The sequence below is a fragment of the Ammospiza nelsoni genome, chromosome 1, assembly GCF_027579445.1.
Source record: "Ammospiza nelsoni isolate bAmmNel1 chromosome 1, bAmmNel1.pri, whole genome shotgun sequence".
NCBI lineage: Eukaryota > Metazoa > Chordata > Aves > Passeriformes > Passerellidae > Ammospiza > Ammospiza nelsoni.
The window spans coordinates 71793670-71807392 of NC_080633.1; the positions used below are offsets into that span (position 1 = coordinate 71793670).

General features: G+C 35.3%; 1 protein-coding gene across 6 annotated transcripts in view; it reads right to left on the reverse strand.

The window, feature by feature from the left end:
* RELCH (RAB11 binding and LisH domain, coiled-coil and HEAT repeat containing) overlaps positions 1-13723 on the reverse strand; it is a 76680-nt gene that overhangs the window by 35784 nt on the left and 27173 nt on the right. For 4 of the 6 annotated variants that reach the window (XM_059475939.1, XM_059475898.1, XM_059475914.1 and 1 more), the window contains exons 7-10: positions 13554-13645; positions 12267-12575; positions 7876-7951; positions 7402-7497 (exon numbers count right to left, since the gene is read on the reverse strand). In XM_059475939.1, coding sequence (XP_059331922.1) covers positions 7402-7497; positions 7876-7951; positions 12267-12575; positions 13554-13645 — 573 coding nt within the window. Of the gene's footprint in view, positions 1-1184; positions 1318-1548; positions 1578-3282; positions 3335-7401; positions 7498-7875; positions 7952-12266; positions 12576-13553; positions 13646-13723 lie in introns of those variants that run through there. The other 2 variants (XM_059475921.1, XM_059475931.1) reach the window with 2 other exon arrangements.

Consider the following 13723-nt stretch of genomic DNA (forward strand, 5'->3'; position numbering starts at 1 on the left):
GCCTAAGCTAGCCAGCTCCTGACAAGCTTTTTTTGGTTTTTTTTTAATTTTACAAGAATTCTACTCCATGCACTATTTTTCATCTCCAAAGATGACCAAGACACAACTTGAACTGCATTTTAACATTCTGTGACTCTGGAAGATATACTGGGAATATTCAACTCAATTATTATTATATAGATTAGAGAATTTATGACACAGGAGACAAAATGGAAATATCCTACCAATCACTTAAAAAATCTAAAAGGAGAGAAGGAGAAATGAAAAATAAATTTGAATACTTTGAACATTTCCATTTCTTAAATTCTTTTTTAAGAGTAACTGTGGTTGTTTTTAAATAAGTGTAGCACAACACAGCATGAACTGAAGATCTGCATTAAAGGAACTTGACAAATTAAATTGCATGAACAACTAACTTTGTTCAGCTGAGAGCTTCTTTCCCTCTAGAATCTTCATGTTAGATCACATTATTTTTACTTAAAATTTTTGCCCATTTAAAGTTATGAGAAGTCAGAGGATTTAACTTATCTTTTTGGACTGCATAGAATTTTCTCTCCTGCAAATGCTGCTTTAATTCAAAAAGACTTGAAAGAATATTTCTAAAATAATACCTGCCTCAACACCACTCTAAATAGCACTACTTATACATTAAACTAAAATCTTTTAAATCTGATTGCAATTTGTAGATACAGAACAAAATTACTACTATAAGAATAAATCTCACTTAAAATCTTAAAGCCAAATATACATCGGTTACTTTAGTGAAATCTAACTTTCTGAAATCTACTCTAAATTCACATTATTCAACTGCTCTTGCAAGTATTCTTAAATACTCCTATGAAAAACCTGACAAAGAATATCCTCCATGAAAAGGGACATTTATGGGATGTTTCATCTGCTGAAACCAACACATTGATTTCACTTTGTTAGCATGTCTGAGTACCTACTCAAAAAGCTCAACTGCTTATTCAGAACTACTGCTAGATTTTAAAGCAGTACCATGAGGTGGGGTATTTTTAAGCTTCTTACAGAATTCAAGGAAGTTAACATTGTCTTTTTTCAGCTGAGTCTGTGTGAAAGGAAAACACCTGAGAATATTCACCTAGAAACTACTGCCTTGTGTCTGAAAGGTAATGAGTAACCTAAGAGCATTGACATGGGCAGATACAAGGCTGGTTCTTTACCTTGCAGCAAGCTGGTTATTCTAGCTGACGGAATTAGCTGTATTTTCTCGTCCATTGGTCACATTCTCTCATGCATACTATGGGAGAAGAGAGTGTTCTCTGCATCGCTGCATCAGGGCTTCTACAGCTCCTTCTATTAATGGGAGTGGAGAAACAGTGAGACGTCTCAAACAGTGTTTTCTGTGCTCCCTAAAGCTCTCAGGGACAGGAGGGTAAAACTGGAAGCAAAGGGGACTGTGGGACCAGAAGAACAAAACTGCTCTACAGAGGGATCAAACAGGTCAAGTGAAGTCTCCCAAAGACTTATAAGGGGCAGATTCTTCTCAGGACATTCAGGAGCATTAAGGAAAAAAAAAAAACCAACCTACTGGTAGGTTTGAGCTCATGTCTTCCTGGTGCTAAGGGTCATGCCTTGGATGTAGATTTGTTTTATAAATCTCAGATTTTTCATTCTTGAAACCAGCAGAGAAGCAATAGGAAGTAGCAATTTTCCAATAAAACACGGTAAGATTAGTATTTGGCTGTGTAGATTCAAGAGAAAAGTTCACAACATGGTATTGGAGACTCTATATAATTATTAATAATCAAGGAGTGGACTTTCCAGTGCTATTTGAAACACTCTGCATTCCTTGGGAAGGAATACCACTTGTGCTGACAGTCATAAAGCAAGAAGTTAAATTTCAAAAATACCCAACAACTCTCCTTCTATTTAATTTGGGAACTTTCCTAAACATCCTGTTCATCCCCAAGTCCTTCTTTTCTCTTTTGCCTTTGAGTTCAGAACATGAGTTTTGATAGTTTGTGTTGGTGTTAGTCAACAGGAGTGACTAGTGACTCATGACCATGGCAAGGAGAGTGACTTCCAGAGCTTTGATACTCTTTTCCCATTAGATTCCAAGCAGACTGACATGGTAACATTGTTGGCACTTGTAGCTTGATTCAATAAAATACTATGTGTCACAGGTCCCACCCGTCCTATTGAAAAGCCAAATTCCATACCTGTGAGCTACCCAGACGCAGAATGGAGAGAAAGAAGGTATTTTGGTTTTACTGTGAGAGAAGCTACATAGAGGTGACTGACAGATAATGCTCTGAGGCTGACCTAACACACTGCACAAGAGAACTCAAACAGCCCATCTTCCCTCTGCTCTGCTTCTCTGTAACTCTCCATGTAGATCTCTCTAAAGAAAAACTCACATTTTTCTCACCATAGTATCTCTGGACAATTTCTTCCTAACTTACAACAACTTGTTCCATTACCTTTGAAAGGGATTAACTATTTGAGTTATCAATAAAGGCAACATTTACATGGACATATGGAGTAGCTCTCTTTTCATTATAGACAAAAGAATATGGCTTTTTTACAGCAATTAGTACCATCTAAACTATATGCCTAGAGTTCCTCCTACATATTAAAAGTATTACAACAAAATAGTAAACTTTGGGTTTTTTAAAAGTGCATCATATAGTGAACATCTCAGAAGGTAGCAAGGACTTTGCTGTCAGTTTTGTTTCCATCATTATAACAATGTTTTGCTAAACATTCCAACAAGTCTTCTACATCTTATTGCTCTCACTAATTACTGTCTTCTTGCTGGAGTTTGTATAAGCAAAATAATTATCTTAAAGGATAAATTTAACTAGTGTTAAGCATCAAGACTGGTTACTTCAGTAGTAAAAATTATTTTTTATTACTGAAGTAGTAAAATATTATATTTTTATTCCTCCAAATATTAATGTATTAATATTGCAGGCAACAATATACAAACCAGGATGACATGATCAATTTTGTTAACGTCTGCCTTTGAATCTTCTTTAATGGTCAATGCTTATATCGTGACCCAATACTGTGCTAAAATTATTCTGTAACTTAGCCTCTGACAACAAGTAAATAAAATTAAATAATCTTATTGTCTGTAACTAAAATAGCTGCAGGTACCAACAAAATACCAATAGGAACTGTCTTGGGCAAGAATGTATTTAAAATTCCAAATTAATTCTTTTAATTTAAAATGAAAAAAAAAATCATAGGATTAACACATGACTCAAAACTTTGTACTACTAATCTTACCAATATTAAAATCACAGCTCTAATTACCTTTCATGGGGTGAGACTATTATTCCAGGATCCACAGTAATCCTCTCAGAGATGCCAAAGGGATGTTTTTACATATGAATCAATGGTAGGGTGTGAGTGCAAAAAAACTTTCTACTTCTTTGTCTGTATCTACTGTTTACTTGAAAACACACATGGAAAAGTTTTGTGATACAACAAAAGCTGGCAATTCAATTCATAAACATCAAATTCAACTCCTCACATCCATGAACTATCTAAGCTTTACAGGCCAAGTGTTGAAAGACATCGGCATTCAGACTAGAGATGAAAAGGATATTCTATGAAACTGAGCTATTTTACTCTAAGGAAACTGCACTAAGCCCTCATATTGAGCAGAAAGGAACTAAAGGACTTCAAATATACTTATGTCTCATATACACCCTCATCCCCTGAACAAAACAGCCCTGCAAGCCAAAACCAGCACTGAAAAGGACCAGCAAGAAAAGGACCACATAAAAGGACCAGCAAACAGGCTGTGGTCAATACTACCCCTGTTTTTAGAAACAATCTATAGAAATCCACTGCAATCTATGTTTTACAGAGTAACATAGTATTGTAATTGTTCATTTAGATTTCTTTATTCTCCCCTATAATGGGAAATTAAAGTGGTCATCTAGGAGATATTGACAACTGACAATTTTCATGCCCCGCAACTCAGGTTTATGTACCTTTATCCATATCCAGCCATTATGAAATCTGCTAGACACAACCCTTGGAAGCAAACAATTAAGTATACTGCCAATATCTGACACAGTCTTCTTTCGCATTTCTTTAGCAAAGCCAGTATTTAATGGCTTTTAAAGCATAAGACTGAGATGAAAATGCATAGTAAGATACTCAACTCCACTGTGTTTTAAGAGACATGCCAGAGAATTAAAGTGCCTTGGTGATATTCACATGAGTTACCACACATTAATGTGATTACTTTCAATCTACAGGGGAGATCTAGTGGAGTCGAGAATGGCATCAATTCAGAGCCTGAAGATTTACCATAATCTTTGCTTCAACTTTACAAACAAGTAAAAGCAAAACTCTATTCTTAATGTGTTGAACTCTCTATAAATAACAATTTCTCAGTATAACTATTTAGTGGTGCATATTCAGTAGACCACTACTATCGTGCTAAGTCTGCATAACACAAAAGAAGTTAAAGACTAACACTGGAATAATGGGCGAGATTAAAGATGTAAATAATTAAATAAAAGTGCTGATTAAGAACAAGACTGGTAAGATCTTACGCAAAAAGTTTACTCTGGGCCAAACTCCATTAAAGGATTATATACTGCAGAGTATGGAAGTTGTATGTACAAACAAGGTTACTCTTGTTTCCTGACAAAATCTCCTTGACATTAACAGCTTAAAAAGTGTGAAAAATGAGTATTGCACTGATTAGTTATTATGAAAATTTTAAAAGACTGCTTCTCTCTAATGGCATTTTAGTCAACGGAATTTTTCTATGGTACATCTGTTAACAAATAGAAGGTGGCTGATTTTACTTTTACAATTTTTTTATTGTTAATGTATTTTAAGTGATAAAATGACAGTTGAGAAAGCAGATTACAATGTAGATCAATTTTTATGAACCCAAGGTGCTCATCTTCAAGAAGTATTATCACAGACTGCACCCCAAACAATGGCCTTTTTTTGAAGTATTGGCTTTTAGCATTTTGTTACTGCTTATTCCACTTAACTGTTACTTGCATTGCAACATCTCCTTTATTTGTGACTGCATTCATACACAAATCTAAATATTGACATAGATGTTTTCAGGGAGTTAAGATAACCTAGATGTTAGAGATTAAAATTAAATTTACTTGTTGTTACATGAATTTTGATGATTCTGAATTGCTTTGAGGCAATTTTCCTGTATGATGCATTACTGATTTTACACAGCTGATCTGCTTTTTTTTAGAAACAAAATGAAATTATTCCCTCAGCCACCCTACTCAATACTGTGTCTTTCCTTCTTCGTTACCTTCCATTGGAACCTAAACTATAGACACTGAAGAACAATTAAAGCTGCACCAATACACAAAAATAAATAATTTCAGAAATGTCAACTATAATATTTGCCAGAACACTTACTATTGGATCAGGCAGGCTGCTACTGACCTTAAGATGCTTAAAAGCATAGGAAAAATGGCTTCTGAATCTCTGCTAAAGGACAACAACTACTGAGAGACTGTCAGCCTCTGCAAACTCAGGTTCTCCAAAACAAAGATGCATAGCATATAATTTTCAGCTTAAGATTTTGCAAGCAATTTCAACATGACAGATGCTTAAAGAACAAAGACATTTCAGGGAGTCAGCAAAAATTATGCTTAACTCTCATCCTAATATATTGATAGTGTAAGATCTTAAATACTACCATTCTTCTTGTTTCAGAACAGATTGGTGAGAACTTTGCATTGTGATCTGAACCTGTTGCACATCTTTCTCAAATTAGTGATTTTTAGGTATATTTTTACACTACTTCTCTGTGCAAAAGTCTCATTATAAGGTTCTTTACGGACAAGACTCAAAGATATACCTTGTTGAAGACAGCCTAGTTCTTCGGTTAGCTTTGCATAATTTGATTAGGATAAATACTGACAGATGGTCTACCCAACTTTTCCTTCAAGTTCCATGACTACATCAGAAAGAACACTAAAACAGTTATAGCAAAAGGTGGCAGGGAACTAAAAGAAGATATTTTTATAACAAATTTCAATTACTGAAACATTAAGCATCCCATGTAATCCAATTACTCAATTGTGATCTGTGGCTTTTTCAATTAAACTGAAGCAGACAATTTAAAGCAAAAATACATGTAATCAAATATAACTTTCACTGTAAAACAATCTAGGAAGGAATCAAGTAGGAAACAGAAGAAAAGGTTACAAAAATATTCAATACATTACACAGATTAAGCTAAATAAAAGCTGTTAAAAGGAGCCAAAATACCACATCCTGCCAAGCAGAAAGAAGGAAAGGAATAAAGAAGAAATCAGAAATTAAGCACTGATCCAGGAGCATTTACCGAATTATTGTGAAAGACAGAAGCATTTCCAGAGCACCCAGTTAACACCCCCACCACCTCAAAAATAAAGCCTTTTATGACTTTTCAAACCATAGGACATATCTCAAGTTCACCATGTCAGCTGCTGATAATTACTTGTATGGTATAAAAAATTTTAGATTACAGGATCAGTACGAATTTCTTGAGGAATTTTCAAAGCCTTAAAATGAATTTACACAAAACACATGACTAAGTCTACCATACTGTAGGTCCTGTCAACAAGGACTAAAACTTGCTCAACAAGATATGTTACTTCAAACCCTTTAATTCAGTGTCAACTATAAAGACACTGAATTTTTGTTTTATATGCCTTCAGTTTATGGGTTTTTTAACATATTTGGTAATGTGCAATATTTACACCAAGCAAAACAAAACCAGTCACATTTTTTTCCTTCCTTTTGTATGCTATATAGCATGAATGATTATGCAAACCATCAACTTCAGTTACATTCAAAATACACATTACATGTTCCTAATTTTTAGTCATTCTCATTTTAAAGTTAAGGAAAACATATAAGCAAGATTGCTCATTTCCTTACAAAGGGGTATTTTTGATGAACCTTTACTTGGCTGATAGATGGAGCTTCCAAGAAAAGACATTAAAATAATTTGTTTGTTGAAAATTATTTTTGTTGAAGTATGTAGTGCTGCAAAAGAACCTGAACATTATTGCTTATTTAAATTGATAGACAAAATAAATGAAACAATGTTTGAACTCATAGCCCCTGTTTTTACAAAGCACATTGATATGGTCTTCCCTGACAAAAACATCTGTCCTACCACAAACAGATGGACCTACAGTAACAGTCTTGCTGAATGCTAATGGATGCCTTAAGCAGAGGAAGGAATATTAGGATACCATGCAGGTTTGCTGAACTCACCTGACAGAGGTGTAAAACCATTTTCTAGGAGCAGAGATGCATGCACAAAAGTAAGAACATGATTGCAAGTAATAGACTTCCATGAAATTAGACACAACATCTTCAAAATTAACAACAAAATAGCGTGATGAAAAAAAAGAGTAAAATTTCAGGGTTCCTCACCTCTCGCTTTGCAAGCAGCACATTAGGAACTATATGAGGCAGGCAGCGTCCCAGCATTAACATGACACTTTTCTCACTGTCTGCAATTCGAGATACCTAGAAAACCAAGTTGCTTGTTTGCTTTTTTAATAAGCACAGGAACAGAAAAATAGCATTTGAAGGGAATAATAAAAATTGCAGCAGGCTGATCACTTACCAGAACAGTATTTAATTTATTCCCATACATTAAGCTGTAAGTTTTTGATGTGTCAGCAATTTCAAAAGCGTGAGTAGAGACTCAAAGTTCCCAGTAATTACACCTCTATCACTAGGTTTCATATTTAGCATAAAATCTAAGAACATATATTTATTTCTTAACTCTCATGCACATAGATTCATCTTTCCATGTCTTGTATCAAAGCGATTATTACTTGTTTGACTATTGCTGCCATGCAAAGTGAAGGATCTTTTAGTTTATGCCAACTGGAAGTATACCTCTGATCCCAAACGGCTGTCTGCTGACATCCGACAGAAAGACAGTAGTGCTTGATGGAAAGCTGGTGACAATTTCCTGAAATATCATCAAAAAGGGAGAGGGAGAAGAAAGCATAAATCAGAAAGATGATAAAGCAGGTCCTTTCACTCTGGTTTAATCAGCTAGGTAAAATGACACCCAGAATGCATGTTTAAGTGCTTCATACTACAGAAGTTTTAAAATTATCTTTGACTTTTAGAGTGTTTCGTTTGTAGCAAGAAAAAAATGTGAGTGTCCTAATTAAGAAGTTAGATTTAGTTCCAAAAAATATAACATCTTTCAAACGGCTGCACAGACAAAAATAGGACTAAGTCATGAAGAAAAGGAAGCTTAGGCAATACAAGAGGAAGCATACAACTATGCAAACGGGGTGGGGCGGGCACAGAAATCACATGAAACAATATTTTTGCTTAATGCTCTGATTCTGCAAATTGCATAAAAGCATTTGAGTAGTCAGTCAAGTTAGGAGCTTCAGGGTTAAATAGAGTTTGCTCAACTGCCACTTTGGGATCTAACTTTGGATTCAAAAGCTGCCAGAAGCTCAAAATCAATATTAAACTGGTGTCTAAACCCTTTTACAGGGTGCATCTGCACAGGCACTGCCTCATGGCCACATCCAGCACCAGCCAATGCAGCCAAGCTACTTAAAGCCTTAAGCATCCATATCAAACCCTGATAAAAGCTTCAAAACAGCCGTGTCTGAAGAAGGTAATTTGGCAGAAATGTTCTCAGAAAACAATTACTGACCACTACGTCAAACAGGCAAGCAGCAGCACCCTATTATTTCCAGTAATGACAACTTCCTCTGCCTTATCTCAGGCTTTTTACTTAGATGCTAATCTAACACTGCCCCATCCACTATGTTTAAAGAAGAAACACAACATTTGTCTTCCAAAATATGCACAGAAAGCATCTCACCCATTTCCATCATCTGCTGTTTGAGTCCTCTAATGATACTGAGAGGAGGCAACTCTTATTTTTTATGTGGAAATTGGTAACACTTTTGAACCCTCAAAAATAGACACATACATTCTTATCTAATAGATTGACACATAATACTTCTTACAGTAAATACATAATCATTCACCCTTTTCTAACTGAAAAAGCCAATTAAGAATCAAAGCTCTTACTTACAATTACTTGAACTAATTCAAGAGGACATCAATAAATAAACCAGTTTTCCTCTTCTCACTATTTAGAAAATTATGATAAATAAGAATTTTTATTTATTGCTTAATTTTTTTAACACTATGGATTTTTGAAGTACATTTTAAATTTTAATGAAGGAAGCTTGTTTTAATTCTATTCAGCTTGGTTTTGTGCAAGGTTCACTTCAAAAAAGTTACTAAACTACTTAAACGGTAGCAAGTTGTAAAAGATCTCTTTCACAATATGTTAGTCCTTATGCTGTAAAATATTCTTGAGTGACAGATTTATAGACTCTACTCAAGACTGTAGACTTTTTTTACACTGGGAGAACATTAGCAAGCATTGCAAAGCAGCAGCTTAACATTAACACAGAGGCAAGGCCTTGGCCAGCCCTTTGCCCAGTCTGTCCTTCAACCTGGCATTCATTCTACAGAAAATCAGATCCTTTTCCACTTGGAATCCTAATTAAAATCCTACATAAGGGCAAGTTCCATTCCCACTTTGTAGAAATGAAAAATAAGTATGACAATATGTCACTGAATTTCCCTGTGGGTCAAATAACAGCAAGCTCTGGGCAGCGTGGATCCTCTTACAATTGCTGGCTATACTTGGATCCAGAAAGCTTCTCCTTAATGAAGTCTTACAAAATCCTTGATGGCTACACTGAACAAAAATAATAAAAGACCAAGGCCTCTTGCACACAAGTCAGTGGCAAGTCTCTTCAAGGGCCAACAGATGCCAGCAGTGAAGATGTCCGAATATAAGAAAGTACAATGAATAAAAAGCCCAGGCACTACTGTTCTATTCTATATAACCCCAGGACAGAAGAGCCAATTCATTCAAAAAGCCAGGACTGCTGTACACAGAAGACACCTTGTATTTGGTGCAAATTACCACACACCTCAAATCAGTTGAATAAACACATGTGGTGCAGTCTATCTAAACCACTGCTAGTGCTTTGCACTGCCATCTGTTAACTGAGGCATTTTTCCAATGATGGTCATGTCCTCATTTGCCAGCATGCACGCACAGCTGCTCTGAGTGCAGGCACACAAGGCAGGCTCACTTCCCCTTCTCTCTTCCCATCTGGGCAAGATTTATGCCAAGAAAACACTCACAGTAGTAATGATCTTGCCTTTTAGGATAGAGTCTTAGCTGTTAACCCTTAGTACATTCTGAATAAATGATAGTAATTGTCTTCTATAAATAAATGTGGATCGAAATCAATAAATATCCAGCATTTCCATTGTGCTGCTTCTCCTGCAGATCTCAAATAATTTAACAAATAATCTATTTATTCAGTGAGAAAAATTACTGGATTATTACAAACCAAGGGCATAATCCAGGAAGAAAATTTAGCACTAGATACTGGTCTATAAAACACTGTATCAAACATGCTTTCCTTTGACCGTTTGCTGACATATTAAGCCCAAAGCAGAGTACAAAAATAGCTACATATTACGCATGTATTATTTATTTCTGCAGTGAACTGTATTTGAGGGGATTTGTGAATTTACCTCAACGGGGATTCACGGCTTCATTGAACTACTTTTCAAATAAATCTAGGTGCAGTTAAAACAACTGTGAGCAGCAGAACAAATGCTGCTCGTCTAGTCTCTACCATCATAAATTCCACTGGAAATACACAGCTCATTCCTCACTCAGTGATTTAATCCTGTTTTGATATACACCCTCACTATCCCCAAACCATCAATTTAATATTCATGCACTTAATGCCACCCAGCACTCACCATTAATCTGAGCAAGAAGAAACTTGCAAGAAGCCAAATGAAAGTAGGTAGACAAGTGTATGGCAACAGCTTGAAGTATTGATTACTACACATATTTGTATTGTGTAGTGGACCACACATATCTGGATTTTAGCTAGGATATGAAAGAAACTTTAAAAAGAAAAAAATCTGGAAAGGTTCAACCAAACCACTGACCACTTTCCAGAAAAATCTAAGCTGTTTTACTTTCCTGTTAAACACTAGTATAGTCAACTAAGAGAGAATAAATTTGTTATGTGACTCAAAAGTATTACATTCAGAAATCTTTCCTTCTGTCCAATTCTCAAAGTTAAGATATCAATGAAAAAGTATGAAAATGACCTTCGAACTTAGTGCAAGAAGTACAGAAAATCCAGAAAAAGCAGGATTCTTAGGGTTTGTAAAAAAAGGTAATTACTAGCAGGGTTAGCAACTTCTTTTTTCCAGGTGTACCTTTTCTCCACCGCACTACAAGCTTGCACTTATTTTTTCATCTGCACAGAATGTCACACAGATTTCTACTTGGTATTTTCAGATGGAAAGATAATTCCAGAAACAAATTACAGTATCAAAACCAGCAAAAGCTTGCTAAGGGACAAAAGACAAAGCAGGATGGCTGCCTGCTTCCCTACAAACAGCAACAGTAAGATCATAAGGTGAGCTATTTGCTTATCTTTGTCTGCAGTGGTAACAATTACAAGTTGTACATACTCTCATTATGTTTGTGGTCCATGTTACTCCGGATGACTACAGTGGTTTATCTATCTCTTAATGAACAAATCACTTCTCCTTCTCACTATAAAGGTACAGGTTGAAAGGGCTTTCTCAAGAACACTTACAATCGCAAACTCAGTCTCCAAGTAATAACACAACATGAATTCCCTAACTTGGTTAAATGAATCATAGCTACCCAGTGAAGGCTTGCCCCAAAATCAAAACTCAAAAAAGCAGTATGCCATTAGATACCTTTCTGATAATTACAAAATAAGTAAATGAAAAATAGTTCTGCTCTCTAGCAGAGTTATACACATCTACAGAGAAAAAGCAAAAAAATTTCCCAACTCTTCAAGCAGAAGAGAATTATTAAATTAAAACTTAAAAGAGAACAGAACTCTCTTGTCTTCCCATTCACTATTCTGATTTTACCTATTTTTTTGGTTCCAACAAACAGGGCTGGGTTTAAAAGCAGAAAGGGAAAAGAATTTCTACAACTTAATACTAAAACAGTAGGTTTGTCATATGTACTCCTTCCTGAGGCGATTAGGAACACCATAAAAATATCAGCACTGTACCCTAGAGGTATGTTAAGTCTTTTATTAGCCTTCAAGACACAAATGATCTCTTCATTTGGCAGAATTTCTCTGTTAGAAAAATATCTACTCACTTCACAAGAATTTTTAATAATATCATGCAGTTTACAACTCATCACTAACCTATTAGGTTTATCAAAGTGGACTGCAGCTTTAGATGATGGAGGACATGAGGACAGTTTCTCTGTCTCTTTAGAGGGCACAGAATTTAGCATATCATCTTTAGAAGTCCTTGAATCCATGTCAGCTGATAAAGCAAGGTTTTTTTCCTCAATGTTTCCATGCTTACTGTCATTCTCAGAGCTCTTGATATCCAAGTACCGTCCATTGTCCTCTGAGACTGTGAGAGGCACTTGTTTTAAAGAAGGATGGGTAGCTACACCATAAACAGCTGACACAGAAAAGTTTTCATTCTTGAGAAGATCTATTTCACTGAAAAAGCAAAATATGAAATATTTTTGTAGCTTTCATATGCTGTTCAAATCACACCACTGCAGCACAGAAACAAAGACAACATGCTGAAGAGCCCAACACATTCTTCAATTCATGTATGTTTAAGAATTCCTGTAACAAATAACTTTGATCACACACACTGTTCAAATAAGCACTAGTTTCATTGAGCATTTTAGTAGATAATTAGTAACAGGAAAAATGTTGCACTGAGTGAGTGAATCAATGAAACAAGTCAGTAACAACAGTTTTATCTCCTTCTGGCTGAAATCTGAGCACTGAGACACAAATTGTTACAAGACAGAACACTACCTAGGACGCAAAACATAAAATACTGGAGTGGTGAATCAATATGTACTATCCTATCTGGCTTTGAAATGGTAACTATGCAAGTCAATAAAGATACTTAAAATTTAAGCACTTTCCCACACGCTGCATCAGTACACCTCTTAAGAGGAATGATATGGCTTACAGAATGATATGGTTGCTCAAAACTTCTAAGTATCTTTTTTTTTTTTTTCTGTTTTTAAAGATACTGTCATGTCTACTAGTCTCGCTCTTCAGAAAGCAGAACTGTGTTGACGTCAGATGTAAAAACAAGCATCTTTCTGACAGTGCTTGCAAGCTGTACATACTAAGGAGTGACATAAAGCTAATTGAAAAAAAAAACTATGTAAAAGAGATCACAAGTGATTGTTTTCAAAGAAATAAAGAAGTTACATTGAAAGAATAAAATTGTTTACAAAATTAAATTGTATGGGTAATAAAGGGAAATAGTCAGTTTGAAGTCTCTTCCTTTTTCTACATCAAATACTATGTATTGAAAAGGAAAGACTGCCCTGCCCTGAAGAATCCCCAGTAATTTCCTATATCTAAGTCATGGTTCCATATATGTGTTAGAAAGACATTGAAAAGTTATCCAACATTTATCAAGAGCCAAGTAGGTTGATAAGAACGTACCTTTCAAGTCTTTGGATTTGTTCCATCAAAGACCATTTCTCACTGTTTAACACACTAATTTGATCTTCTAATTTTTGCACTATTAAACATTGCTAAACACAAGACAGAAACAGAAGAGTTTAGTACGATAAAGTTAAGCAGTACATCAAACAGCTGCAACATTTCTCCTG